The 27551-nt window shown below is 39.8% G+C and overlaps 1 protein-coding gene across 1 annotated transcript in view; it reads right to left on the reverse strand.

Moving 5' to 3' along the window:
• Positions 1-27551, reverse strand: part of Gli3 (GLI family zinc finger 3) — a 291629-nt gene that overhangs the window by 82877 nt on the left and 181201 nt on the right. The window contains exons 5-7 of the mRNA XM_052157243.1: positions 14694-14899; positions 11462-11608; positions 7388-7589 (exon numbers count right to left, since the gene is read on the reverse strand). Of these exons, the coding sequence (XP_052013203.1) occupies positions 7388-7589; positions 11462-11608; positions 14694-14899 (555 nt within the window). The remainder of the gene's footprint in view (positions 1-7387; positions 7590-11461; positions 11609-14693; positions 14900-27551) is intronic.

Genomic DNA, 27551 nt, shown 5'->3' on the forward strand with positions numbered 1-27551 from the left:
CAACTGTCCACAACTGGGTAAAATTGGAGATGTTAGCAGAAAGAATATATGTTGAACAATTAAATGACAGTTATTAACTGTCATTAGTTAGATATAATGCATCTCATTCATTAATTCCAGAAAATTGAACTGAGTACTATCTACATGTCTTGCTATTTATAGCTAGGAAACTATATATTAATTATAATCGATATGGTAAAACTTAAAATGCAGTCATGTATTAGATACATTTTTGTCACATCAATAAGTTATAAGTTCACACACATACACACAGAGACACTCTCTCTCTCTCTCCCTCTCCCTCTCTCCTTTTGAACAGCCAGTAAATCACATTTCTGCTTATTTCCTACAACAACAGATTAATATAAAAATCGGGCACTGAAAGTTCATACTGTGGAAATAAATTATTAAGCATTTATTCAACTTTGCTATTAACAGGCATTTCAAAGTCATCATATTCAAATCACATGGAAAACCCCCATGAAAATAGTTTACATGAAAACCCTAAAATGTGCTTTTAAAGTTGTGAGGAGTTTTATGTATAGTGGGAGGTAGAAAAAGTGATGCTAAATTTCTTAATAATTGTGCTACCAATAAGGCCATATGCTTTGTACTGATACGGTCCTTTCCAATGGAAGAACTGATTGATTCTTACATGAAAATGAAAACCAGGAGGAAGCTACATCACTCAGCCAGTGGACATGAACTGGTAAAAGCTGGAGTACAGCGCAGTCATGTGAAATAATAGACTGAAACCTTATTTGTGTGTTAACTCGTAAAAAGCAGTGTTTTCTCTGCAAATAATACTGTTTCCTTACAGTAACCACAGGATTCCTCCTCCCTATGTGTATGAAATGGTGGCCAGAGGTGTTCCTCTTTTTTCTTGTGTCAAACCACAACAAAGCTGGGGTAATGGGTTGCCAGGCAGTTAAGCAGGCCACACCTCTGATCTACACGGATGCAGCAGAAAGCCTCCTGGGTTTCTGAGTTCATCTCTGAAATCTCTCAGTGACTGGGAGTGAGCTGAACAGAGTTGGTCAGGAAGGTGGCTAACGAGAGAATGGGGTTACATGAGAGCCCCAAAGTGGAAGGTAGAAAGACACAGCGAGTCTCAGAGGCACAGTTCCTAAAGCCAGTGGATTGTGCAGACAATAGCTGACTCCTCTGGCGACTAAGGGGACGCCTTGCTTCAAATGTAAACTCTACTCTCCCTAATGGCTATCAATAAATACCGATTTCCTAATTTGCCATGCTAGTTAATTTTCAGAAGTGAAGTGGGTTTATTTTGAAAGAGGGTCTCAAAGTTCTTTCTGTACATCAGGTTGGACTGATCTCACAGAGATCTACCCCAGAGTGTGAGGATTAAAAATGTGTGCATTTGATTTGGGTTAAAACATTTTGCAAAGAAACAGAGTGCTACTATAAACTGGGACATGGATGAGCCTAGATCTAAAGGCAGAAGACCGTAAGGGCTGTGCATGCCTTAAGGCTTCTGCCCCTCCTGAATCTTTTGTTCATGAACCAGTCTTGGATGTTATGCGAAGCATCATGGGAATAACTGAAAACTGACCTCAGAAGGACTGCTTTCTAATCACACCAGATTTCTTAGTCATTCGTTGGGTTCTGTGCTGACAAGGCCATTTACCTATAGCTTTGGTACCTACCTGACAACAGCTACCATTCAAAGAACAATTCTTTCCAGCTTTGCAGAGAATGGCCTCTCAGCTTCTATTAATTATATAGATATAGATATAGACATATATATGCACCTATGTGTTTATACCTGAGAACAAACAAAACAACAACTTCTACTTTCATCCATAAGAATTCCTAAGGCACATTTAGTAGAAGAGGCAGTTAACCTCAGCAGGAAAGAAGGAAGAGGTACAGATGCACACACTCAAAATGAATGTGTCCTAAGCTTTACATTCTGGTATGCATATGCTGAGTAGCCCTGGACAATGTGTCCTAGGCTTTCTATTGCAAATGTGTTGTAGAAAACCGAGAAGCTACTTGCCACCCAGCAGCCATGACTAGGAATAGCAATGGCCCACTGTATGGTAAGAGTCACTCACACACTTCAGGCAGTGAATGGGCTGCGCATATCCACAGGAAAGTCCTGTTCATATGAGCAGCATCAGCCACTATCACGTCTCTCAAGTGGATGGCATTTCCCAGTACTGTTTTAGCTGTGTTCCAGCCACTCAAGGGTTTCAGAGAAATACATCCTGATGGACAGGGCCCGGTGAACAGAAGGAAGATCAGAGGACCTGTGGTGGATAGCCCTGGGCCTAATTGTATTTGTTGTTGATTTTGTTCTCCTGTGTGGGGCTTCGAACAAGAAATGACTCAGCAATCAGGTGATTTTCAGTACACCTTCTCCCCACCTTAATTTATAAATAAAGGCTAGAGCTGGTGATTAGGCAGAGAAAGATTGGGAGAAAAGAGAGGAAGGTGGAGCTGAAGGTTTTGGGAGAGAAGGAGAGAGAGGAGGAGGTGGAAGGAAAGTGGAGCAGAGACACCTGGCCTGGAGAAACTGCAAGTTATCAGGGGTCTCATAGATGGGGAGATAGTAGTATAGTGGGAGATCTGCCCAGTCTAGGCGCACAGCAAGTATTCATATTAATTGAGCTGTGTTTTCATTGCCCGGGAATATTTGGGCTGGAGATTTACCGCAACAAGGACCCACCAGACTGACACTGTGGTGGTTACATGCCTTTGACAGTGCAGCTCTGAGCATGTCTTCACGGCCTGAGAATTAAACAGCCTCCTCAAAGCTTTCCATTGTTCTCAAGGCATCACTCACAACCACTGTATAAGCTAGCTCTGCCAATGTCCCCAAACTTGTGCCCTAGCTGACCTGCTCCTAGCTTACTGTCTTCTAGTTCTCTGGTCCGGTGCCATTTCTTCAGATGCCCTGCTCCTCCCATCATTAGGTCTATACACTTATCATTGTTCTTAGACAGTCACAGAAAGTATTGCCTATGGGGAGTTCCCGCTATCTTACAGGTCTGAGTCCTGCGACCTGAGTCATTTTCTCTGCAGCCATGACCAGCAATCAAGTAAGCTTGTCCCACCAGCTGCTCAGTTACGCACGGCGGCTTGGAGGCGTTTCTCCCTAAAGTTCTATGAAGGTGAGAAGCATTTACTCATAGCACAGCCTTCACACCTGGCTGGTAGTTAAACTCATTCAAATATTTAAGGAATGAATAATTTGAAGAAAATTATCTTTTAAAAAGATGCTATTAACTACTTTACTAATATTAAGGAGGTAAAAAAGGACACCGCAGAATTTTTAGAAGATGGAATCGGAGATTTTTAAATATACTGGTAATCTGGCATTGTAGTTATCTATTTCTAGTACATTTCATTGTCTGTGGGTATGTGTTGTTTCTCTAGGAGAAGCAAGATGCTTGCTTCCATTTCCCGCACAAAGCGAGAGCTGTGGGATCACACTGGTTCCTACTCCCCATCAGTCAGCAGGCACAGGCCTGGAAAATACTTGGATACAACAGTCAGCAGGCCACACTTGTCTGACAGAAAACAGAAAACATGCAATGCCTCTGAAGCTGGAGAGGTAGACAGCTCACTGGGTGCTTTGGAAGGGAGAACAGGAAATATAATTTTCATGAGATGATTTTCTTACCATTTCTTAAACAGCCAATGAGGAAACCATTTTCATTTTACCACTAAATTGATAATGAAAAAACTATACTTGATCTACAGGGAATCCATTTACTAATCATTTCTCCATTCTATATACATGAGACCATCAATAAGGATCTTTTGAAATGCCTTCTTTACCTATGATGGGTTAACATCTGGGGAAGATAACAGATAGCAGAACAACCTAACAGAGTCATGAGCTATTTAGAAGGTTATGGTCAACTGTAGATTGAGGACCACAGGCTGCTTGATGCTTCTGTCTTCAGTGGAAACCTTCCAAGCAATGGAGAACTTATAGAATCTTTAAATGAAATATTTTATAATATGTGTGGAATTTTATGTTACAACAGCTCTGGGATAAAAAGAGGACTTGGGATACATACCTCGTCTGACAAACTCAAGTACTATGAACAATAGGCTTTTCAGAGTAGTTGTTTAATATGATACTTTAAAGGAGTCTGAGTTATTAAGTAATTATTTTAAAAATATAAAAGTAATATACTAAAACAGAATTTGCTGTTTTACCCGTTTTATTTGTATCAGCTTCTTTGTCTCTGCTTCTATATATAAAGTATTGATCTGTGGAAATGTAGAATAACATCTGAATAGATCTTAGCTTCTGGAAAACTAGAACCATTCAGAAAAAAAAGATGAAGGATATTCTCATTATTCATTGGGGGGAAACATTAATTTATTCATTCAGTATATATTTGTGGTGTCGTATCCATGGTAGAGGACAAAGGTGATGCAGCGATGTAAGAGGATAGGTCTGGTGCTCTGCTCTACTTCAGGAAAATGGTTGGCAACAGAAACCTCAATAACTGTGTTCTTATATGACAACATCCTTACAAACATAAATGTGTATAATTTCCAATGCACTGCCAGCATTAACAGTGAAGTGGTCATTGCAAAATGGTGAATGTAAAAGTCAGGTGTATTTTTGGGGAAAGTAATGAGCAGGAGACTGGAAAGATGGCGCACTGATGCTCACCAAGCACAGGAAATTGGCCAGCTTCCTCCTTCCACACGCCTGTCCTCTTACCCAGTTCTACCCAGACATCCAATGTACTTCCTGCTCAGTTTTTCTTGCACTGTTCACTCTTCAGACCAGCATCTGCCCTCAGGGCATCCACACGAGTCTTTCCTTTCCCTGCCATTTTCTGGTCTATAATTGATGCTTGCTAAGCTGGTTTGTTTAGGTCTAGGGACAACAATATACCAAAGTTTCTCTGGCAAGTGGAGATGACATGACCATTAAGTATATTTACTGATTTATAATAAATAGTACATGGCAGCTCATTGCATTCTGGATTACCTTCTGTGTAAAAAAAAAAAAGTGTCCTATGTTCTTAGCATACTATGAATGCATATCAAAGACTAATATGATCACTGGCAGAGAGGACATGTATGAAAATACTCAAGGAAAGAAAGCAAATGAGTATGAGATAGACCTAAGTCACCTGACTGTCTTTTGGTGGATCTGGTGGATCTTTCGAGACCACACTGATCTTTAAAGTGAATCTCTTCTTCCACTTTTAATGAAATGATAATTTTAAGTCAGGACACCAAGGGTCTCTGAAGTGTGGGACCTCCTTCTCAGAGCAACTGTAGGATGTCACAAAGTTGCAAGATAAGAATAAGTGATATTACCTGAACATTTACCCTGCACTTTCTAACCTGAATTGTAAGGAGTTGTAAAGAGTAAAGCAAACAAGTAGGGATAAATAAGAGAGGAAGAGCAACTGTTCACAAAGTCATAATTCTACAGCTAAATGTGCAGCTCAGTATTAGAACATTTGCCTAGCTTAGCTAAGGTCCTGATTTCAATCTCTAGTGCTACCTCCTTGCCACAAAAGCCACAAAGTGATATGTCTAACTATCATTTGCGTAAATATCACAGTATGTGACATTTCTACATGGATGTTTTAGTCAAGTTACAAAATGACAAAATCTCAGCAAATTGAAATATAGTTTATGGTAGCAGATGACATAAGAACACTTGCCAGGAGAGCAGGGACAAGCTGCTGGGTTGGAGGACAACAGGCTGAAATATCGCTGATGTAGCGCAGCCAGTGCTATTGTCTCTTTGAGTTATCATGTCTCTCTCTTCTAACTTTACCCAATAAGGAAGAAATGTGGTCCCTCTCTGGATCCATATCACCTTAATAAAACATGTCCCTTTCCAACACACCGGATATTTTACCTGCAGCTGTTAAATATGCAAATTAGGGCTACACTTGGGATCTGAGGACAGGCAGACACCTGAAGCCTGTATTTGTGACTACAGTAGTGGATACTGAGACACCTTAGACCCCTCTCTATGTACTGATTACATTGGTTAACCTTGGGACACTTTAAACCCTTCATTATGTGTGGACTATATAGTAGCGTAAGCATGTGTTGGTTTCCTTCCATATCTCTACTCTTATGGGCCACATGACAGAATAGCAGAAAATGAAAATCATGATTTATTGTAATAATACTAACTTGCCTGCCAATAAGAAATGCTGATAATTGAACTAAAAAACACATCAAAACTGAATTGAAAAATGTTTTAGTGGAACAATGGTATTATTCCTAATAAACATGGAGACAGTAGTATTATTTATGTGTATTTTTCTGAACTGTTGAAGTTTCCCAAACATGTCAAGTCACCATGAAAGGCTCATCAATTAATAACTAGAGCTCTTGCCCATTTGTAAAAAGAAAAATAATAAAATACATTCTTACTTATTAAAAGGCAGGCTGGTGAAAATAGTGATTAGATCACACGTTCCATTTAGTTATTGTGTTTTCCTGGGGTTTCATTTTGTTTGCTTTTTTACAGGATGTCAAGCAGCCCAAGCTGGTCAAGTCACTGTGTGGTAATAGCTGACCTTGAATTCCTAATGCCCGTATTCACGTCTGCACTTCTCAATGCCCTGTCCTCATGCCAGCTTCACTAGGATGGCTGCCAAAATGAGGGTTCATCCACAGTTTGAAGAACTATAACACAAAGACTAAACTGGTAAGGGAATTTTGAGACCATGGTGAAAATTGGAGTAACCAGGATTGTCTTAAGTATTAGCTAGCATGCTGTTAATTCTGTAACTAGCACAGTTAAAGGAGAGTGATCAACTGACAAAAGCAACATGAGTATCTCACAAATTCTTAGCATGGCTTCTTTTTGGTCCTTTCATATTCAGGGATGAAAGCCCAAATCGGATCATTAGCAATTCCGTCTTACATTCTCTATCCTCGTGTAAAGGGTGTGCAAAAATTACCTCAGTATACAGAAAAGATAATCAAAGGTTTTATCTTTAAAGGTACGTTGGAAATGTATAATTAAAAAGAATAAGAAATGTGCTTTCAATAGATAGATTTCCTGTTAACTCACCAGCGATTGGCCTGGTAGGTATTCCCAAACTCTTTTCATACTGGTTAATCGTATAGTTTTTATTCTACAGAAATATTTGCAACACAAGAACTGGATAAAAGATATAAAATTCTCTAACTCTAAGAAGAGATCTCATGGAAACTGAACAATTATCATATAATAGCTATTGAATAATGCACACAAACAAATTAACTTTGGCTCATTGTGGTATTTCACCTGAATCCTGGTATGTATACAGCAACCCGCTAATTCTTCAGACCACTGGCACTACAAATGGATTACTGGTTCTTATGAGCACTGACATTTTATTATAAAGACACAGAATGGATTCAGGAAAATACATACCTGATTGCACTTGCTGATAAATGCCCATAGGAGCCACTGGCTGAAGAGCTGCTACGGGAATTATTGAGGATTGTGACCAAGGAGTTAGGAGATGTTCTTATCATGGTCTGAAGGTCGAAGCTATGATCTGAGAGTGGCGATATCGACAGTGTACGCTTTCGGCTGGGCCTAGCTGACAGCCTAGGGCTGGGGAATCTGGTGCCTGTTACACAAACAAAACAAAACTTGATTACCTACAGCCAGAATCTGTATGCTATTGACTGTCACTTCTTGGTGAGAAAGGAGAGGGACAAGAAGTTGGCAACTTGTGGTGACAAGCATCTCTCCTCCCCATTGTGATCGACTGGCTACAATTGAAGAAATTAGGGCAAAATATTTATCTTCCAGGGGCTTACCTCAGTGGAGCGCTGTTTATTAATATACAGGCAACATGATAAATTGCTCAACAAAAGGGAGAGACTTTTATGTGTTATCCTTCTTATTTCTAATGATTTATGAATCTGACAGCTGCTTAGATATTCCCATCATTAATTCACCACAAGCAACAAAGACAGAGGTTCCCACAGTTGCAACACAATGCCCTCTCCGCTATAACACACATCATCTTAAGGCAGTGAATTGAATGACAAAAAAATGAATTGAAGCATGCTAAAATAAAGAAGTGGATGTAGTTACGCCTGCCTTTCTCATGAACCCTGTAGTTAAATGCTCCCTGGTAAACTAACAGCATCACTAAAGCAACTTATAAATGCATTACCCCAAGCCAGTCATACTCAATTTAGGGTGATTCTGTACCCCAGGAGGTGTATGACTTCAGGGTATGTTATGGACATCTAGTGGGAAGAGGCCAGACACTGTCAAACCCCTCCAATGCAGAAAGTAGTCCTGGTGTATACAGCTGTATACAGCCTTGGCTTGGTGGTATCAAGATGTCCTAAAAGATGTCCTAAAAGCCTCCTCATCTAAGCATACATATTCCATGTTGATGGTGGCAGTTTATAAACTTTCTAAGTTGGGAGGCATAAAACCTGCAAGGATGTGAATGAGACCTGATATGCCTAAAGATATGGAGATGGACCTATCTTCTCCATTAAAGAACTAACAGTCTTTAAACTCCAGTCTCTAAGCTTCTTAACCTACAGGTTAGTATCGCAATTTAAATACATGCTCCCTTGATATGGTGGTTTCTAACTGAAGGCTTAAAGTTAAATGTTATTTGCATTCAAATTTGTTAGACCTCAAGATCTTAGTCTTAGGTCATAGCAGCAAATGCCTGTCGCTTGTCCATGTCTGCCTTTCGAAGATCAATTTACAAGTCAGTCATAAAACTGAAGCTTAATGAATGAGAAGGTTATCCTGCCACATAAGAGGCAAATCAACTGTAAATAATTTCAAGTACAAACAGAAGATTTTATGTTCCAGAGGGTGCTTATAGGGATGTGACAATTTTGCCTCAGTCAGAAAATTGCACGTGTGTTGTGTGATGGGGAGGATGGGTGGTACGCCATTGGCCCTGAACTGACAATCCTCCCTAACTCTGCCTCCCAATTACCGTAATTAAAAGTTTGTCACCACAACTGACCTCGGACAAGCTAACAACCTACCGTGCTGAGATAATTCAACAAAACAGGAGAAGTGAGTATGAAAGGCTCTATAGTAAATCTCACAACCTTAAACAGCACCAAAATGTGGTAGCAACATCTGTGTGTAATACCATCCCACCACTCTGAAAGACCAGCATGGTGCCTTCTCAATTTTTTTCTTTCAGTCACATTTAAAATAGGTTCACTCATTTAGAACAGCTTCATTACCAGCAAACTCAGGGCACGGAAGTAAAGAACAGTAATCCTGGCTCTGCACTTCCAGTATTCATGGGGTATCTCATTTTTACTATGCCCTGACCTTGAATGGAATTATTTTACGTTTAACTCAAAGAATTTTCACATAACCTTTAACACTAACTTTTTTTTTTTTTTTTTTTTTGTGGGTAGGACTCAGAAGAAGCAAGATAACCTCGACACTCTTTATCCCTGCCATGTCTGATTTTGGAAGGATGATCAGGATTGATCCTACTAAATGCAAGTACTCACTGTCTAGCAGTGATGTGGGAGGTGATGCAATCCCCTGAGACACAGGAAGCCTTAAATATACCATACATCACTCAAAGTCAGGGGCCAGAGTTCTGACAAAACCTTCTCATCGAATTCTTTAGGTCACAGAAAACTGGCTGGAAAATGTCCTCCCTGCTTCTCTCTCTAAGAATAGTACTAGGTTGTCAGTCTCTGTCCATATGTATAGCATGAACTCCATATTCCCTTCCTCTCCCTCAGCGCTAGGATGTTCCTTAAGTAATTACACGCTCATGGCTCCTCAATCTCAGGAACTATCAGAGGAATGAATAAACCAGCTTAGTCTAATGTTATACCATGTGCTCCAGCTTCCATGTCAAGTCATCTACCATGGTTCACACTAAGTGCTTCCTCCAATTTTGCAAAAGTAGAAACTAAATGCCAACCCTGGGCAGCACCCTACCACTGAGCTCCAAGCCCAGCCACAGGGCTTCCTCACTGCTCCAGCACAGCGAGTTCCAATGAGTTTCTGTTAATTGTTTTTGTTTCTCCGTTTTAATAAAAATTTCTGACAAAGAAAGAGGAGCTTTCTTTTCGTGTGATGAATGATAGGATATCTAAATTCCTACTTAATGACAGTCAATTTACCATATACTCTGGCAAATTAAAATTCCTTTCATTAGGTTTTACAAAGTAAAAGGGTAGCTTCATTCTTTATTTACATAAAAAAAAAAAGCCACTGCCTGACTAAACACATTCTTATCAAATAGGGAGACTAATGCAGGCTGACCTTCCAAGGAGTCTCTCTTATTTTAATTCTTTATTTGCAGATTTTTAAATAACTAATTTGCATAATAACGGTGAACTGTTTCCCCCAAACAATTGCTAATTGAAATGTGGTTATGATGCATCTGAGACTTAAGCTCTTTATGCTACTGATTCTAACAACAAAACCCTCACAAAGGATGCACCACAGTTCTTTTACCCAGTGTGTGGTAACAAGCTGCCCAACAGAAGGCAGCACCCAGCCACACTCCTTCAGAGTACAAACCAAGGTGGTCCTGGGTGATTATTAGACTCAGACTGTCAATTTAATTCTTATGTGGAGTAACCATCCATCATCTCCCCTTTTCCCAAAATTTGAGGCTTAGATTAACAGAAGCACATTTCTGAGGAGAATGACTCCAAACAGAGTCTACCTGGAAAGGCAAGGGTTAAGCACTACTGCTTAAAAATCAAACCAAACCAAACCAAACAAACAAACAAAAATCCCAAATCAAAATAATAAAAAAAACCCCATACATTGACTACTTGATAGCATGGCTGGACTTCAGTATTACTCAAGATCCTGCCAAAGGACATTTACTAAACAGGTCCTTTCAGAGATGAGAGCTTTGAAATGCTCTAAAAAGCCATATCATAGGCCCACTGTTATCCAAAGAAATCCTGATGTACCACTAGATATCTCCATGAACCAAGTGACATGCAAATCACATGATATTCTTTCCTTAGTTGCCAAGTACTAAAATCTGAAAATGTTTCTGGATTACCCCCCACTAAGTATAATTATTATGAACCTTCTGTATTCTTAGCACCTGAAAAGAATCTTAATGAAATACTGAATTTTAATATGAGTATGTAAATGGAAATAAATGATATCTTATAGTTTCTTGATCTTTTTGTGACGTCTAATATCTAAAAGATAAAAATCCATGAAGTGGCCATGCAAAGTCCAACAGGAATCTGTTCCTTTCTTTTCATATCCCAAGAAGCAGAACAGGGTAATTTGTTGGTCAGTTACAATTCTAGTATTGCTACCAAACTACAGTTCTCTGCACATTTCAGTTCACCAGGAAGCTACAGGTCATCGAAGGCTGGTTCCATCTGTGTATGCTTATGTTAGGTTGAACATTTAGCCCATCCCTTAACCTTTGTAGCTTTCTCTCCACTCCCTAGTTAGCCTTTGCCACTCTCCAGCACTCCAGCAACCAGCCTGGTCACTTACTATCCATGGCATGAAGGTACTCCATGTGGATGGCCCCTGCACCAGCAGTGGCAGCGGAGGGAAGGATTTCTGCATAAGGGCTGCGCTGGCCTGTCAGCAGAGCCATCTGGTGATAGTATTCCGCAGGGCTGACTCCAGCATGGGGAGCTAGAGGAGGAGACAAGACAGTGACAGTCACAAGACAGACAAGGAGATACTGTTTTGGAAGTATTCTAAGCCTACTTGCCATTTAACCTTCAGATACAATTCTTTTATGGCTTGTACAATAAAGCTGTTCTAAGTATGCATTCATTGGTATCATGTCTTTATCTGAAAGGAAAGCTGGAGGAATAAAAATAGTAAAATACATTATAAAAGTTTTGTTCTTTGTTTAAAGAAATTATCATGAATTCAAAATTTACATAGTCATGTATCACTTAAGATGGGACACATTGTTAGAGATATGTAATTCAGTCAATTCTGTCATTTGGAGATCCCAGAGGAGACATGTATATTCTAAGAAAGCAAAGATGTTAACTAGACAGTGTAATTTATGGGGAGCCCAATATACACAAACTTGTCCCAGTGTTGGTAACAGAATAAAGGCTTTATATAGATGGTCATGATTGACTCTCTCCCCCTGCACAGAAAACAGTTTCCTATAGACAATTACTGTATGTTCATACTTCTTATAATAGTAGACAAAGCAGACAACTGTGATATCTTTCCAGACATACTTAAAATACTTCCCTACGCTCCTGACAGGAGTGTCTGAGTTAACACTCACTAACACAAGAAGTCAGAGTTTACAAGAAAAAAAAAAAAGAACAGCACAGCATTACTGACACACAACTGAATGATGAGCTGCAATTTCATGCTCCAGAATTTAAAATCTCTCGTTTTCCTTTTTTCCCACTACTACAAATTCAAAAAGAACATGTACCTATCACTTTGGAACAACTCTGGCAAAAGCCAGCCTTACATGAGTGGGATAATAATTGGTTTCCACCTGCCAATTTATGTGCGAGAGCAGTACTTCTGAGGGTGGCCTCTAGATTTTCAGAAATCTGGATTCAAAAAGTTCCATGAAGTAGCTAGGGGCCAAAAGTAAAAGTACTCAGGGACAGCATTTGAGCCATGACCCTTTACAGTGACTATCTACAGCAAAAAGAGTCCTAGCAACAAATGTTTTCAATTGGTTTCCACATGTAATACTTTTTAAGTATGATACATAGCAAAACTATTTTTAAAGTATTAGACTACAAGAGGAAACTATTACTGAAATTATAGATTGGGTAGTATGGTGGTTTGAGTTAGAATGGCCCCCAGAAGTGAATATGCTTGACTATTCTGTCACCAGTTAGTGGAACTGTCTGGGGAGGACTAGGAGGTGTGGCCTTATTGGAGGAAATGTTTCATTGCAGGTAATCATTGAAATTTCAAAAGCTCACACCATTGCTAATTCATTCTCTCTCTCTCTCTCTCTCTCTCTCTCTCTCTCTCTCTCTCTCTCTCTCTCTCTCTCTCCTTCCCTCTCTCTCTCCCTCCCTCCCTCTCCCCTTCCCACTTCTGTAGAGGGAAGACCTCAGAGACTGCATCATTGCTATGTCTGCCTGCCTACCGCCAGGGTAGTCATAGTCTATCCCTATGGAACTGTAAGCCTGAATAAATTCTTCCATTAATTACCTTGCTCGTGGTACTTCCTCATAGCAGTAGAAAAGTAACTTAGACTCTTATTAATTTGAGTCTCATGAGGCAGGAAAGGGAAGGCAGAACCACCCATTGATCAAAGCGCATTTAATTCACAATAACTAAATGCAAACAACAAGTCTGATTTCTATAAAGTAACTACAACTACCATGTCCTCAGTCAGTCAAATTTCTACAGGTCAGGTACAGCAACTCCAATTCCACCTTGAGCTTATTTCTTAGTCCCTTTATCCATTTTCCTTATGGTTGGTTATATTTACTACATAACATCCTTTATCACAAAATCAAATTCCAAGCAGAAAAATTTAATTATGTTTTACTTTTTTGTAAGTTTTTAAAATGTCAATATTGCTTAAATGAGAAAATGTATCTTTTGGGTGCATTACAAAAAAATTCCTCATACAGAATTTTTAAAAAGAAAACATATGGGATAGTAATTATTTGTAGATGATGGACATTCCTGGAAATACATGAGAATGGATAAGTCCACAGAAACTTCATACATTTGTCACCGTGTACAGTCTCAGACTATAGTTCCTATGTTAGAATTAGGGGAATGGAAGTTGTAGAGAATAGTTTAGAGAAATGAACTGCACAGTATCTCTTTACTATGCAACACCGGCAGTGAATTATATTCTATAAAAAAGCATGCAAACATAACCCTCATCAGCAATCAGGAAAGTTTATGTAATTTTGTATCTTAATGAAAAGCTGAGCAGTTGTAGGGAAACATTTATATAGACACAGAAGATGCAGTAAATATTTCCCACAAGCCTTAAGGAATAGGTTATGACTTGGTAGGATGTTATGAATAGCCAGCTCTGCATGAAGCCTACATTTGAAGTCTAAAATGAACATCAGGAATTACAGGAATAAAGTCTTACTCATTCTTATTTCTCATTATTCTGGTTTACGTGGCATGCTCAAAGGCTGAAGGCACACATAATAATGGGTCTTTTTCCTCCCCTAAGCTCTTCCTACTTACATTATGGCCCACCATAGGCCAGCGGCATTAACATCACCGGGAAGTTTTTATGAGATTAAAGACTCAGGTCCCCAACTCCACACTGTTCTGCCCCAAGAGATATCAGTTTTATCAGGATCCCCAGACACAGTTGTGTGTCAAGCTCTGTTTTCAGAGACATATCTGTATAAATGTCTTTCTGATGTAGAGAACATTAAGAACATTCATTTGAAGATGGGCAAGGCACTTGGGGAATTCATACTGGCATGGGAATACCTGAAGGGCTTGTCTAATCATGTGTGGAGTGCAGAAGAGGAGGGCATTTACAGTAAGGAGGTGAGTCGGTCAGTTCTTGCTTTGAATCCCAAGTTGATTACTCTCCAAATTCAATTCCTCTCTATGCTGCTATTCTTATGAAAATATGGACACCATCACCCACAAAGCAGTGTTTTTTAAGCTGGAATTAAAATTTGAACTTAAAGCACTTGCTGCAGTGTCTGCTATGTGGGAAAATCTTACCATATGCTAGATCTGCTTTATACAGTGTTGCAAAGGAAATACCAAAGTGTCTGAGACTTACCATCTGTAGGGCTCAGCCCCCGGGCAGCTGAGATCATGGAGAGGGACGGGCTGGTGTGCAATGAACGGATGTAGTCCATATACGGGTTGATGTAGGGGTGTGGGGGGCTGAAGGGGGACTCTGAAGCTGCAGTGGGGTTACGGTGTGGGGAGATCCTAATGAAGGGCAAGTCTGGATACGTCGGGCTACTAGATAAGGCAGAAGGCCTGGAAACAGAAAAAGAGACACAAGATATATGCATGAGACAAGCATCTCATATGTAAAGAAATATACACACGTTCTTCATATTCTACGAAGAAGCACAAGATTTTAAATGAACCCAAGGAGCCTTGAGAAAAATTGTCAGGTATAAACCAGTTTTTAGGATTCTTACCTTATTGTATGAGGATGGTGTAATCAGGATGGAATACTATCAAATTATCTGAGCAAAGGAAACAGAGTTCTGAGCTATTTCATAGTTCTCTGAAGATAGGTTAAAAAAAAAAAAAGCCCACCTTGGTCAGGCATGGTAGTAGGTAACCGTAATACCAGAAACCAGGAGTCTAAGGCATAAGGGTCATGACTTTAAGACCTATGGTATGGTTATTAATTCAAGGCCAGCCTAAGAGACTGTCTCAAAAATGGATGAAGTTTTAGCTCAGTGATAGTGCATCTGCTTATCATGCCCAGGGCCCTGGGTTTGATCCCTAATATAACACACACATATTAAGTCAGCCGTTAGCTGACAGAAAACCTTCTTAACAGCTAACTGGACTAACTGAACCAAATGGGAGCACTTAAAACTTACTTCTTACTTTATATAGTGCTTTATTATTAAACAAAACTGAATGTGTCTAGGCTGAGCCTATAGATGGCCAAGCTGCCCATAAGAGTGAACACTGAAGGCACGCCTGTAAGCGATGTGAAGTCTGTCTCTACACCGGCGTACATACACAGGGCTCGCAGGGAAGGAAAACCAATGTCCAGGATTTAAAGGCAACTTCTCTCTTCCATGAGGCAACACTCAGAATCAGGGTTTCATCAAGCCCAAGCCCTGGTAGCAGATATGATAATAGAAGAGGTTTACTTTCCTGAAGAGCAAACTCTACAGAGCTCTCTGATGTATCTAATCTCAGAGAGACATGTCTGCAACTTCATCCTCACCACACACAACCACTGGCAACCCAGGGAAAGCCATGTCGAGAACACAGACCTGCAAGGCCGTGCACCACTGTGTTCCTTCCCTCACAGACTCTTCCTTGGCATGACCCAGGGAACTGGCTAGGGCAGGTTAGACTCTGTACTCACTGCCTGCCTCATTAGCTCAGAGCATGGCCAGAAGAACAGACTGTGAGAGAGACACAGCCACAGAGAACACATGGTTGAGAGGAAAACCAAGTAATGAAAATGCTATTCCCTCTCCCCAGAGAAGCAAAGGCACTCCCACTGAGGCCCTGGCTCTGTCATCCTGTCAGAGTAGGATCGTAGGATAGTAATAGAAATGGCTTCAGCCAGTAGACTGGGCATATGAAGCAAAGACCCGGTATTCCCCTCCTAGAAAATTAGCTGAAACAAGGTGCCTGGAGTGAGAGGATTTCCTTATGTAAATTTGTTACTTGGAGTTTCTCCTGGAGAAATCCACTAAAATTTCAGTTTCCTAATTTTTTACACAAATAGTAAGAAGTATCTATCTTACAGTTCTTAGCATCTGTAAAAATGTAGCAATGCATGTATATAATATATACATGTATATAATATATACATGTATATAACACACAGACAGCTACTGAATTCTGTGTATGCTATGTATCTTTCTGAGAAGTTAAAAGGCCTTTATTACATCTGACAAAGTAAACAGAAACTGGCAGAAGCTGTACCAGAGGAGTTCACTTCATGTCTCTGTAAAACCACCCCATAACCTCCAGGTACCCTTCTGTGGCTGGTTAAATCAAACTCTGTTCAGACATGTTAGGTCACTTACAGAGTACAGGGGAAGCTCACATTTAATTCTACAAGAAAAAAAAAAAAAGGTCAATCCTTCCAGTTTGGTTAAAAAGTAATCTTCTAAAACATAAACCTTCCGCTGAGATACAAGTGAACACACACAGAGTAATCACTTCACTGAGTCCCTGACAAGATGCCTCTAGGAAACACTATGGTGGTCCCAGGAGACTGAATGATACGAACTGCGCACTGGTGGAGCACTGCACCCTTCTTGGTAGATTGTTCTGTTTTGAATTTTGATAAAAATGAAAACTGATTCTGTTTCTTATATTCTGTCTTCATCAGCCCAAATGCCACTTAGAAGAATCATGCCCATGAAGACAAGCCTACGTTCATAAATACATGGGAACCATGGAGAACTTGCTGGGCTGGCCACTAATCCTGGAGTAAGGCAAGGAGGTAGTCTCCAAGGTTGGTTTCCTCACTGCACCTTGAGGATGTGGTAGGGACTCCTCCAGAGCTTCCTTCTGAGCTTTCACCTCAGGAAGACCCAGGGAACAACTACAGAAGCCTCTCAGAGGGGTTCTAGACCTAACTCCTTCATTCACTGAGTGATAGTCTCAAGGCTACTCACATACTAGTGAGAACTATCAGCAGAAAGGAGATTAATGCAAGACTTAGAGCTAAAGCTGCTAGACTTTAACCCTCTGCCAAATGTATCCCTTTCAGGTGGATGCACTAAGAGATAGTTGATCACTGTTTACAAACAGGGTGACTGGGAGAGGCTTCAGAGAGGTGTGCACTGAACACCCTGCTCATTAACTGCTCTCAGGAAACAGGCCATCTGGTCACCCACTTCTGCAAGAAAGTGTTTGCAATGGTGGCTCAGTGATGGCTCATTCACAATCCTGGAGACAGGCATCAGCAAGAGGCGGCATGAGGCAGTCAGCTTGATGCTGTCTGTGGGGATGAGGGGTGGTATCTATTGTGTGGTTAAGAGAAGTCCCATGATTGTGCCATACAAAGGCTCACGCAAAATACACAAGGGCATGTATACATTTGCACATATAAAATCATATTGTATAACGTAAACAGGCACATACATCAGGATTAACAAATATGAAATGCTACATAACTTCAAATCTTGAAGTTCCAGGAGCTTTTGTTTTGACAGGTATAGTGATGCACACCTTTAATTATTTAATCAAAGCATTCCTGAAACAGAGTGAGGCTCATCTCTGGGTTGGAGGTCAGCCTGGTCAAACTGACCAGGGAAAGGGAGAAAGGGAGAGGGAGGTGGAGGGGGAAGGGATGGGAGGGGGGAGGGGGGAGGGAGAGAGAAGGGGAGGATGGAGGGAGAGAAAAGGGAAGGGGAGGGGTGGGGTGGGAGAGGGAAAGGGAGGGGAGGGGAGGGGTGGGAGAGGGAAGGAAGAGAGAGGGAGAGGGAAAGGAGAGGGAGAGGGAGAAAGGGGGAGAGAGGGAGACAGGAAGGGGGAAAGGGGGGAGAGGGAGACAGGGAGAGAGGGAGAGAGAGGGAGGGAGAGGGAGAGAGGGAGAGAGGGAGAGAAGGAGAGGGAGGGAGAGAGGGAGATAGAGAGGGAGAGGCAGAGGGAGAGACTGAGGGGGAGGGGCAGGGAGGAGGGGGAGGGGAGGAGGAGGGGGGAGAGAAAAAGAGAGGGAGAGAGAAGGAGAGAGAGAGGGGGGGGGAAAGAGAGAGAGAGAGAGGGAGAGGGAGAAAGGGAGGTAGAGAGAGAGAGGGAGACAGAGAGGCAGAGGCAGAGGCAGAGGCTGAGGGAGAGGGAGGCGGAGAGGGAGAGGGAGAGGCTGGCTTTTGTAATTAAGCTACAGTATAGATTTCTGATATCTCTGAACCACACACCACAGGCAGGCTCTCGCCATTTTCAATGTTCTCTAAGGGCACTCAGCCTTTCACTTGGTTTCTTTCACGTAGTAATAAACAACAGTTTCCTTAAATGTCCTTTTATTGATGAAAACCTTCCTCCTTCCCTAGAGTGTAGTTCACTCTGCAGCGATGATTTCATTATGACGTCTCACACACACACGTCAGTGAACTTTGGTCGGATCCATTTGCCATTATCCTCCTTTATCCCCCCTCCACAGGTATAGCATCCCAAATAACTGCATTTTCATAGTCTAAAGGAATCTAGGCTACACATGACAGAAAAATGTGTAATTTAGCCTTTCTGAATCTTGAGTATAATAGTACCATTTTACATTCCATCTTCTTGGAAATGGCATAGTCCTGTTTGTCTTCAAAAACTCATTTATTTTCAGCATCATGTAATACTCCCTGATAAGATGAACCACAGTTTACTAATCCATACCACTGCTGAAGCTATCTTGGCCAATTGCAAAATCTAGCAATTACAATTACAGCTGCTATATAAGCATCTAGTTATAATCGTCACAGTATCAACTGGAATATGAGTCCGTTTTGCCCTCTTCTCTGAAGAACCTCCTTGATTTTCCCAGAACTCCTTTAGATTAAGTCAGAGAACCACATGGGGTGGCTAAGACTATGAGCTCACTAATGAAATGCAGGGCCTTTGAAGAAAGGACCTGGATGTTGGTTATAATTCATACATCAGTTTCCTGACCCATGAGGTAGGTGCAGTGTGGCATCAGCAGTTTCCTCCCTGAAGCTGTGAGCATTAGAAGAGACACATTCAACCCAGTGTCAATGATTTTTGAAAATGGCCGACAAAACCTATTCTAGACCCAATGATGCCCAAATGACAATTCAGCATCCAAGTACAGCAGTGGCTGCAAGTCTACTTTCCATACTGCTCCATTACCCTGTGTACTCTAAGGTGGACTTCTGCTTCGGACCCAATGTGGTAGTTTAAATAAGGATATATGAAGCCCACCCCCATAGGCTCATATATTTAAATGCTTGGTCATCAAGGTCATCAAGGGCTTGGAGGTGTGGCCTAGTTGGAGGAGGTGTGGCCCTGTTGGAAGAAGTCTGTCACTGGGGATGGGCTGTGAGGGTTTAAGGGCCCAAGGCAGCCCCAGTGTCTCTCAGGTACTTGTCTAGCAACATGTCTACCTGTCTATCACCATGCTTCCTGCCAAGATAATGGACTAAACCTCTGAAACTGCAAGTCAGCCTCAACTAAATGGTGCCTTTTAGAGTTGCTGTGGTCATGGTGTCTCCTTACAGTAACTGAACACTAAGACAGCCTAGTAAGCTGAATTAGATGACACTTCCATAGTGTTGACAAAAGCAGAGACACTAAGGATGCACCCAGCCATCCTTGCACTAAAATGGCTCAAACAGCCAGTTAACTGTGTATGAATCAGTCTTTCAGTAAAGCCACTTCTGACTTTGCCTAACAGTATTGCTTCCAAAGCCTTAGTAGCTAGCTCATTTGTCCATCATTACTCTTGAAATGGAAGGCATATCTGTGAAAGAAGGTTAAACTCTTCAGACTTAGCAGACATTGCTGTTTGATGGAACTAATCAAAATAGTGAACAGAGGGGGGATAAATTGTATATAAGGAAATATAGAGGCAGCCACAAAACACATACAAATGGATATATTTTATAAACTATCATAAACTTGACCTGGTAGAATCTGTCAAACTTGTTTTAAAAAAGTATTCAATTGACTGAAATAGCAATAAGAAAGAAAAAAAAAAGATTTGTTTTCTGTTGGTTTATTCTTTTAGTGGATCCACGTAAGAATAGAAGTGAAGATTACTAAGACTTCTCTGCCTTCATATTCTGGAACCATGTGTGCTAAACTGCTGAGATCAGAAAGAACAAGCAACAAATATGCAGAAAAGCAATGATATTTCAAACTGGTTTAAAACCAGACATAAACCACGCCATGTTGTCGCAGAGAATTACAGTAACATGGCAATGGTCCTCTCGATGAAACTGTATTAAACGCAGACTGAGTTCCAGCTGGCACGGAAGGATGGGCTGTTTCTCTGCATCTTGGGGGAACTCAGAGCCCCAGCATACCCACACAGGGAAAACCTCCTCTAAGATTTTACAGTTGTTTGTTCAAGGCATAAAGAGTCAATCCTGCTTTGTTTCTCGATGCCCATAGGAATCTGAGAAATGTGCAGCAAGAACAGTCTTAGACCAGTAAAGACTATTTTAATGATCTCCCCAAAGGCAATCAAACAACATAAAATTGTTTTTGTTTGCGACTATAATTGAAGACTAATTTTATAAGGTCAAGAAACTAGATTACGGAAAAAAAAGAATAGAGGATTATTATATCATTTTAATAGTATACTACGATATGCTGCCACTAAGGAAATAAACCAACAAAAACCCATTGCAAAAAAATGGCTGGATTTCTTAGTAAGAATTAGATATCCTTCTCTAACCAAACTGGGTATCACTGGTTCATCCATTTTATGGGGTTACTAACACAGTAGTCATGCCACCCATGATAAAAACAATAAGCAATGGTTAAGGCAAAGATGTGTAGCAATGAGATTGCTCAGCCACCATTAGCATAGGCTAGACCCTCCTTATGAAAGCACAGCTATGGATTGGCTATTTGAATAAATTTGTATTTTACTACCCAGTTATTATTATTTTACTATTCATATACTAATGAATGCACATGTGACATCTGGACTAGAAGATCACGGAAGCATTCTTTATCCTTTATAAAATTAGAAACAGCTGTCTAATGGTAGGATAGTGAACAAAAAGTAGCAAAGTTATAAAAATGAATGAACTATAATGAGAGGCATTGGACAGAATATTCAGCTGAAAGATTACTATAGGTAGTATAGCTACTTATATAAAGTTTAATAACACTTAAAGCCAATGTTATAAACATAAGGATATCAGAATATTCATCCCTGTGCTCATGGTGATGTGCAGCATAGACAACAGGTATGCTACAATGTTCTCTTTCTAGTCTTGCTCAACTGGCAGATGCCTTTATTTATGGAGACTCACTGCAGTTCACTGAGCTGTATGCAGTCCCTGCACTCTTTTGCAATACTGTTCATCACTTTTTCAGAAGATACACTATTTTCTCAGTGCTGCACATATTGAAATTTCTAATAGTAGTTGCCATCAATTAAATTTAGACAAACTACAGATATATAATATTTTTTCAAATTTATAAAAAGTCTGGTGACCTTAAAAGTAGTACAAATAATACAAAAGTAGTACAAATAATATAACATTTGCTATTATTGGACAACATTAGACTTGTTAAGTCGGTGGTAAAAGTGCCAAGTAGAGGACAGAAGACGGAAGACAGAAGACAGAAGACGGACTGTATATACAAGTTTCGGGAGTAGAGAAAGCTTTTGCTAAAGCAAATCAGAAGTTTCTTGTCAATGGAGAAGCAAAGAAACATCACATTCACCGATGCATATCCTTCTATCTACGTACCATGCTATAGGACCACTGGAATGGGCTGCAGCTAAAACGGGTTTTATTCTGCCCAGAGATAATGACTAAGATCAATTTGATAAAAATGTTACTACCATCATCCCCACTAAAAGATTAAACTTCCAAAGTTGAAAAATTAAATAAAAGTCTAAAATTAAATAAAAGTCTGTCCAATTGATTATGATGTACAGGGCTTTCTTTCCTTTTTTGTTTTTTTTTTGTTTGTTTGTTTGTTTTGTAAAAATGCTTTCAATGAACACACTACTTGTTCAAGTAAGTCTTTGGGAGATAATGGTCTCATATTTGTGAGATGATGTTCTCATAGTTCTTCCTGACCGGTTAAGGAAGGAAGGAAGGAAGGAAGGAAGGAAGGAAGGAAGGAAGAAAGAAAGAAAGAAAGAAAGAAAGAAAGAAAGAAAGAAAGAAAGAAAGAAAGAAAGAAAGAAAGAAAGAAAGAAAGCAAGCAAGCTACATGAATCTGACACTAGATTTAATTTCATATTTAACTATGTATTTTATTATATTATTATGTGTGTGGGAGCACACAGATGGACATACAAACATACATCATGACACACACTTGCAGGTCAGAGGACAACTTAGAGGAGTTAGTTTTCTGCTCCCACCACATTGGTTCCAAGGATGGGAACTGAACCGAGGCTATCAGGCTTGGTGTCATACACCTTTCCTGGCTTAGGCATCTTGCCTGCCCTCTAACACATTAGAAACAAGGGTAGGACAGGGGAAAAACTGGTGGGCAATCCAGCAGACCTTATTTAGATGACAGGTAATAAGATGGCATCTAAATAAAGAGTTTTGATTTTAACATAGATACATATTATACTCAAAGTTATAACTTTAGAAAGTATAGCTTTCAAACAAATAATGCCAGTATCTTATACAAACATACCATTTTACTATGTGCAATAAAAAGACATCTTTTTTTTTTCTCTTAAAAAAAGAACTGTGCATCTAGCAACATAGTTACTGTGATGGTTAGTGTTGTCCACTAGACAGACAGAATGTAAAATCACCTAGGAGCAAACCCGTGGGGAACCCTCTTAATTGTGCTAATTGAGGAGGGAAGACCCACCTACTTTGAATGACACCATTTATTCTCTCACCTCCAAATGTGCACACAAAGAATAATAAAATAAATGATTAAATCTGAAGAAAATATAAAGTGCTGGTGATACCCCATCCCTGGATGCTAAGTTCCTAGAATAGCCAAGTGCTTGATTGAGTACCCTCCATGATAGGCTGCACTCTTGAACTGTGAGCCAAAACAAACTATCTCAGGATATATCATCACAGCAACAAAAAAGACACTAAAACATATTAAAAGTGGTAAGTTCCAGGACAGCAAGAGCTATGTAGAAAGACCCTGCCTCAAAACAAACAAACAAACAAAAACGAAAAAATCCAAAAGTATTTTAATACATTATGCATTTTATATAACATAAAGAAGTTTCCATATATATATATATATATATATATATATATATATATATATACACATATACACACACATATTTTTATATTTATATATACATATATGTAATATATGTATTTATATAAATAAATATATTTACATTCATATATTTATATATACTTTTTTTTTTTTTTTTTTGGTTTTTCGAGACAGGGTTTCTCTGTGTAGCCCTGGCTGTCCTGGAACTCACTCTGTAGACCAGGCTGGCCTTGAACTCAGGAATGGGCCTTCCCCTTGCCTCCCAAGTGCTAGGATTACAAGTGTGTACCACCACGCCTGGCTAAGAAGTTTCCTTATTATTTGGAGGGAATATATTCCCAAGACCCCCAATGGAAGCATGAAACCAAGAGACTGTGGCATGCATAGTAAGAGATTACAAACAACTATTTTAAGTATATACTTTAATTAATGTTACTTTAGGCATATTTTCTGGTAATGTTAGAATATATCTACTTAAGATCTTTGAATCTCAGAAACAGAAGGCACAGACATAGAGAGAGCTAGTAAAAACAGAAAGCAATTAGCCTGGTACCTGTCAAATGGTAAGTGCTTTGTAAATGTTAGCCCCTACAAGCCTCATGCCTGCTGCTGCTGTTACTAATGGGGGTTACCTGGGGAAAGGCAGTCTCCTCACTGCCACAGTCTGTTTATAATAGTTTTCTTCTTGGCCTTAGAGGACATTAGCTTTTTTGAAGGCAGTAAGCCCAGCTACTGGACATCTTTGACATCCTCTAGTAGCACCTACATGGTACCTCTTAGCACATTGATCCAAGCTATTGTCTCATTTTAATCCAATAACTTTCATTTCATTTCTAAAGGAAGGCATTTTTAAATAAATATTTTATTATTTTATTCTATTTTATGTGTATGGGTGTTTTGACAGCATGCATGTCTGTATAGCAAGCCTGTGCCTAGCATGTTCAGTGCCCAGTATCAGGAATAAGATTTCCTGTGAGTGGAGCTACAGGTGGATGTTTGGAATTGAACTAGAGTTCTCTAGATCAGCCAGTGTTCTTAACCACTGAATCATCACTCTAGTCCTAGAACTGTTTTTCTTTTCAAATAAGCAACAAGCTTAAGAAATTTTCCTAACAACTACCCACTACCTACAGAACCTATTTTCTGTAATTTGATGAATATCCATACTGAAAATAATACTCAAAAGGCAGAATAAAAGAGGAAGATAGTCAAGAACCTGTAGGTATAGCCTTACAGAGTTTACAAGAATAATGTAGACAACGATGGTGAAAGAAGTCAGATGGCATATGAATTTTTATCCTTAAGAGGAATTAAAAAAACAGAACTTTCATAGAAGGAGAGAAAGTCCAGAGCCCACTTAGAGGGGACAAGGAGAAAGGAATTCCACCCAGCCAACTCAAGGAGACACAGCTATGACAGACAGGCTAAAGACATCTGAATAATAGCCACAGATGTGGTAAAAAAGAACAGAGAAAAAGGAAAACCCAGCAAAGGGTGGATATGCTGTGCTTTCATTGACAAAACTGTTGTGGATCTCATTTGGAAAGGACCCCTACTGAGTCAGTAGCTCAGTTACCTGGCCCTTGTGTCATGAAACACAGGGCATAGAGTAGATCTTTAGTCCTGAAATAAGGCAGTCATGGCACTGAGTGGCTTGAAACAGGAATGAACATGTGGTCATTAGAAGAGGCAGACTCAGCTTGGAGCAAGTGAAGGACACCATTTCAAAAAGACCCCAGCTCAGTAGACAGTACTTCACAGATGGGATTTCACCTGCCAGTCACACCATTGGTCCCCAGGTGTTGGTGGTGGTCCTGTGCTCCTGTGATTCGTATTATAGTACAAGGGGCTTAGATTGTCAGCTGCCACCAGATGTCCCAAAGAAAGGTACAGAAGCCAGAGCAGAACTACAGAGGAGCAGGAGCCAGGCAATACAGGAAACCAGTCACTCAAACTCTAAGCACCACCCTACTCCGCCATGGCCCCTGTTCTTTCTTATTCCATTTACCTCAACACTGGAAAACACAGGTTAGTTACTGAGGAATGTGTAACTTCTTCAGCTAAGCCTCCTTAGGAACTGGGGATGGCTTTCTTCATTTAATTCTGTCTTTACTTCTCTCTTTTCAGTCATTCTCCAGCTAAAAGAGTTCCTTATGCCCTCTTCTTCACGCCAACCATTTCTTCTTCAATGTATTTTCTCCTCTACTTTTTACTTTAAACAAGCACTACCTCAGTCTAACCCTGGGTTTCTTTGTTGTGCTGTTGGTACTGCTCCCCTTTCATTTCCATACATATCAACAATAAATAATGTATAACAATAATAATAATGTATTAGTACATTCAGTACTTTCAGTTATCTTTTGCCCCTAAATTATTGGTTCTGGTAGGATGATTAATTTTGAATTCAAGTCTTATTGTACCATCATTGCTGGCTTGAGGTTCATAGTGATTGTCTTTGCAAACAATATTCTAATTTTTGTGATATAGTGGTGAAGCTTCTAGTCCCCACTGCCACTGTAGCAGAGCACAACAACACCCCAACTTTACAACACTGTGGCCCCTACTAACAGAGCAAGCATCCCATTGGAAACAATCAGGGTGATTTAAAATAAATAAGCAAGTGAATACATTTTCTTAAAAGAGTAAATACACCCAATTCATTATCTAACTCCAGATGTGCAACTTTTAATACAAATATGTAAGTGAACAAGAAACTGAGCAGCACAACTCCTCAAAACTACTTATTCCAAAACATGAATTACATGTGAACTTCATTCAGTCCTGGAAAGCTCAAAAGGGTCATTACAGGAGTGTTCAAAGAAATCAAAAACTACAAATTTCTGAATGAATTCCAATAGACCACAAACAGCTGGGAAAGCGAGGAAGACAATATAAATATAAAAGATGAATTCTAAAGAAGTATAAACACCGAAAGGAAAATAACTTGAAAATTTTAAATGAAAAACACATTAGCTAAAATATAAAAAGTCTTGATCAAAGAACGGACTGAAGAAAGAACAGAATACTGAAGATAGAAAGCAGGTTAGAAAAACTGCAACTTTCAAAGAAAAGATAAATTAATAAATTAGTAACCAAGTATGAGCACTAACTTCAAGATGAATAGAACACCATTAAAAAAAAAACCCAATCTAAGAATTAGGGGCATAAAAAAGAAGAGACATTTCATTGTAAAGACTTAAGACATTTCCAACAAAATAATAGAAAAATTTCTTGAGCAACAGAGGTTCTATTCAGAGCATCCTTGTCTATGTTTATTTCTTGAACTGTTTCTCTTGCTTTGTTCCTCTAAAAGTAACAGAATACCTACTGCTGACAGTATCACATACTCACACACAAACATATATCTATATCTATATCTATCTATCTATACATATACACATATATGTATACATATAGAGAGAGGTGGGGAGGGAGGGGAGAAAGATTGTTTAAACTAGCTGTTCTCAACTAGTGGGTCTTGACCCCTTAAAGGTCAAATGACCCTTTCTCAGGGGTTGCTTAAGAGCATCAGAAAACTCAGATATTTACATTGCAATTCATGACAATTGCAAAATTAGTTATGAAATAGCAATGAAATTATTTTATGGTTGGGGTCACCACAACATGAGGAATTATATTAAAGGGTCCGAGGGCCACAGCACTAGGAAGGTTGCGACCCACTGGTTAAAGGAACAAAGTATATGAACATGGAGCAACAGTATGAGAATACAGAGAAGTGGGTACACAAGGAGTTGGTAATATCTTCACAATATATTCAGTGTATGGCTATAGGAAAATTTATTTAAATTACAAAAACGGCAAATAATACCCTGGGTCCAAAAGAAAATATGCATCAAAAATAAAAATATTTTGATTTTGAAACATGTAGCCACCCAGCAAATTGCCAAGTCCCATGTATCTTAGTCAGGGTTTCCATTCCTGCACAAACATCATGACCAAGAAGCAAGTTGGGGAGGAAAGGGTTTATTGAGCTTACACTTCCACGTTGCAGTTCATCACTAAAGGAAGTCAGTACTGGAACTCAAGCAGGTCAGGAAGCAGGAGCTGA

This window comes from Apodemus sylvaticus, chromosome 14 (genome assembly GCF_947179515.1).
Source record: "Apodemus sylvaticus chromosome 14, mApoSyl1.1, whole genome shotgun sequence".
Classification (NCBI taxonomy): Eukaryota; Metazoa; Chordata; class Mammalia; order Rodentia; family Muridae; genus Apodemus; species Apodemus sylvaticus.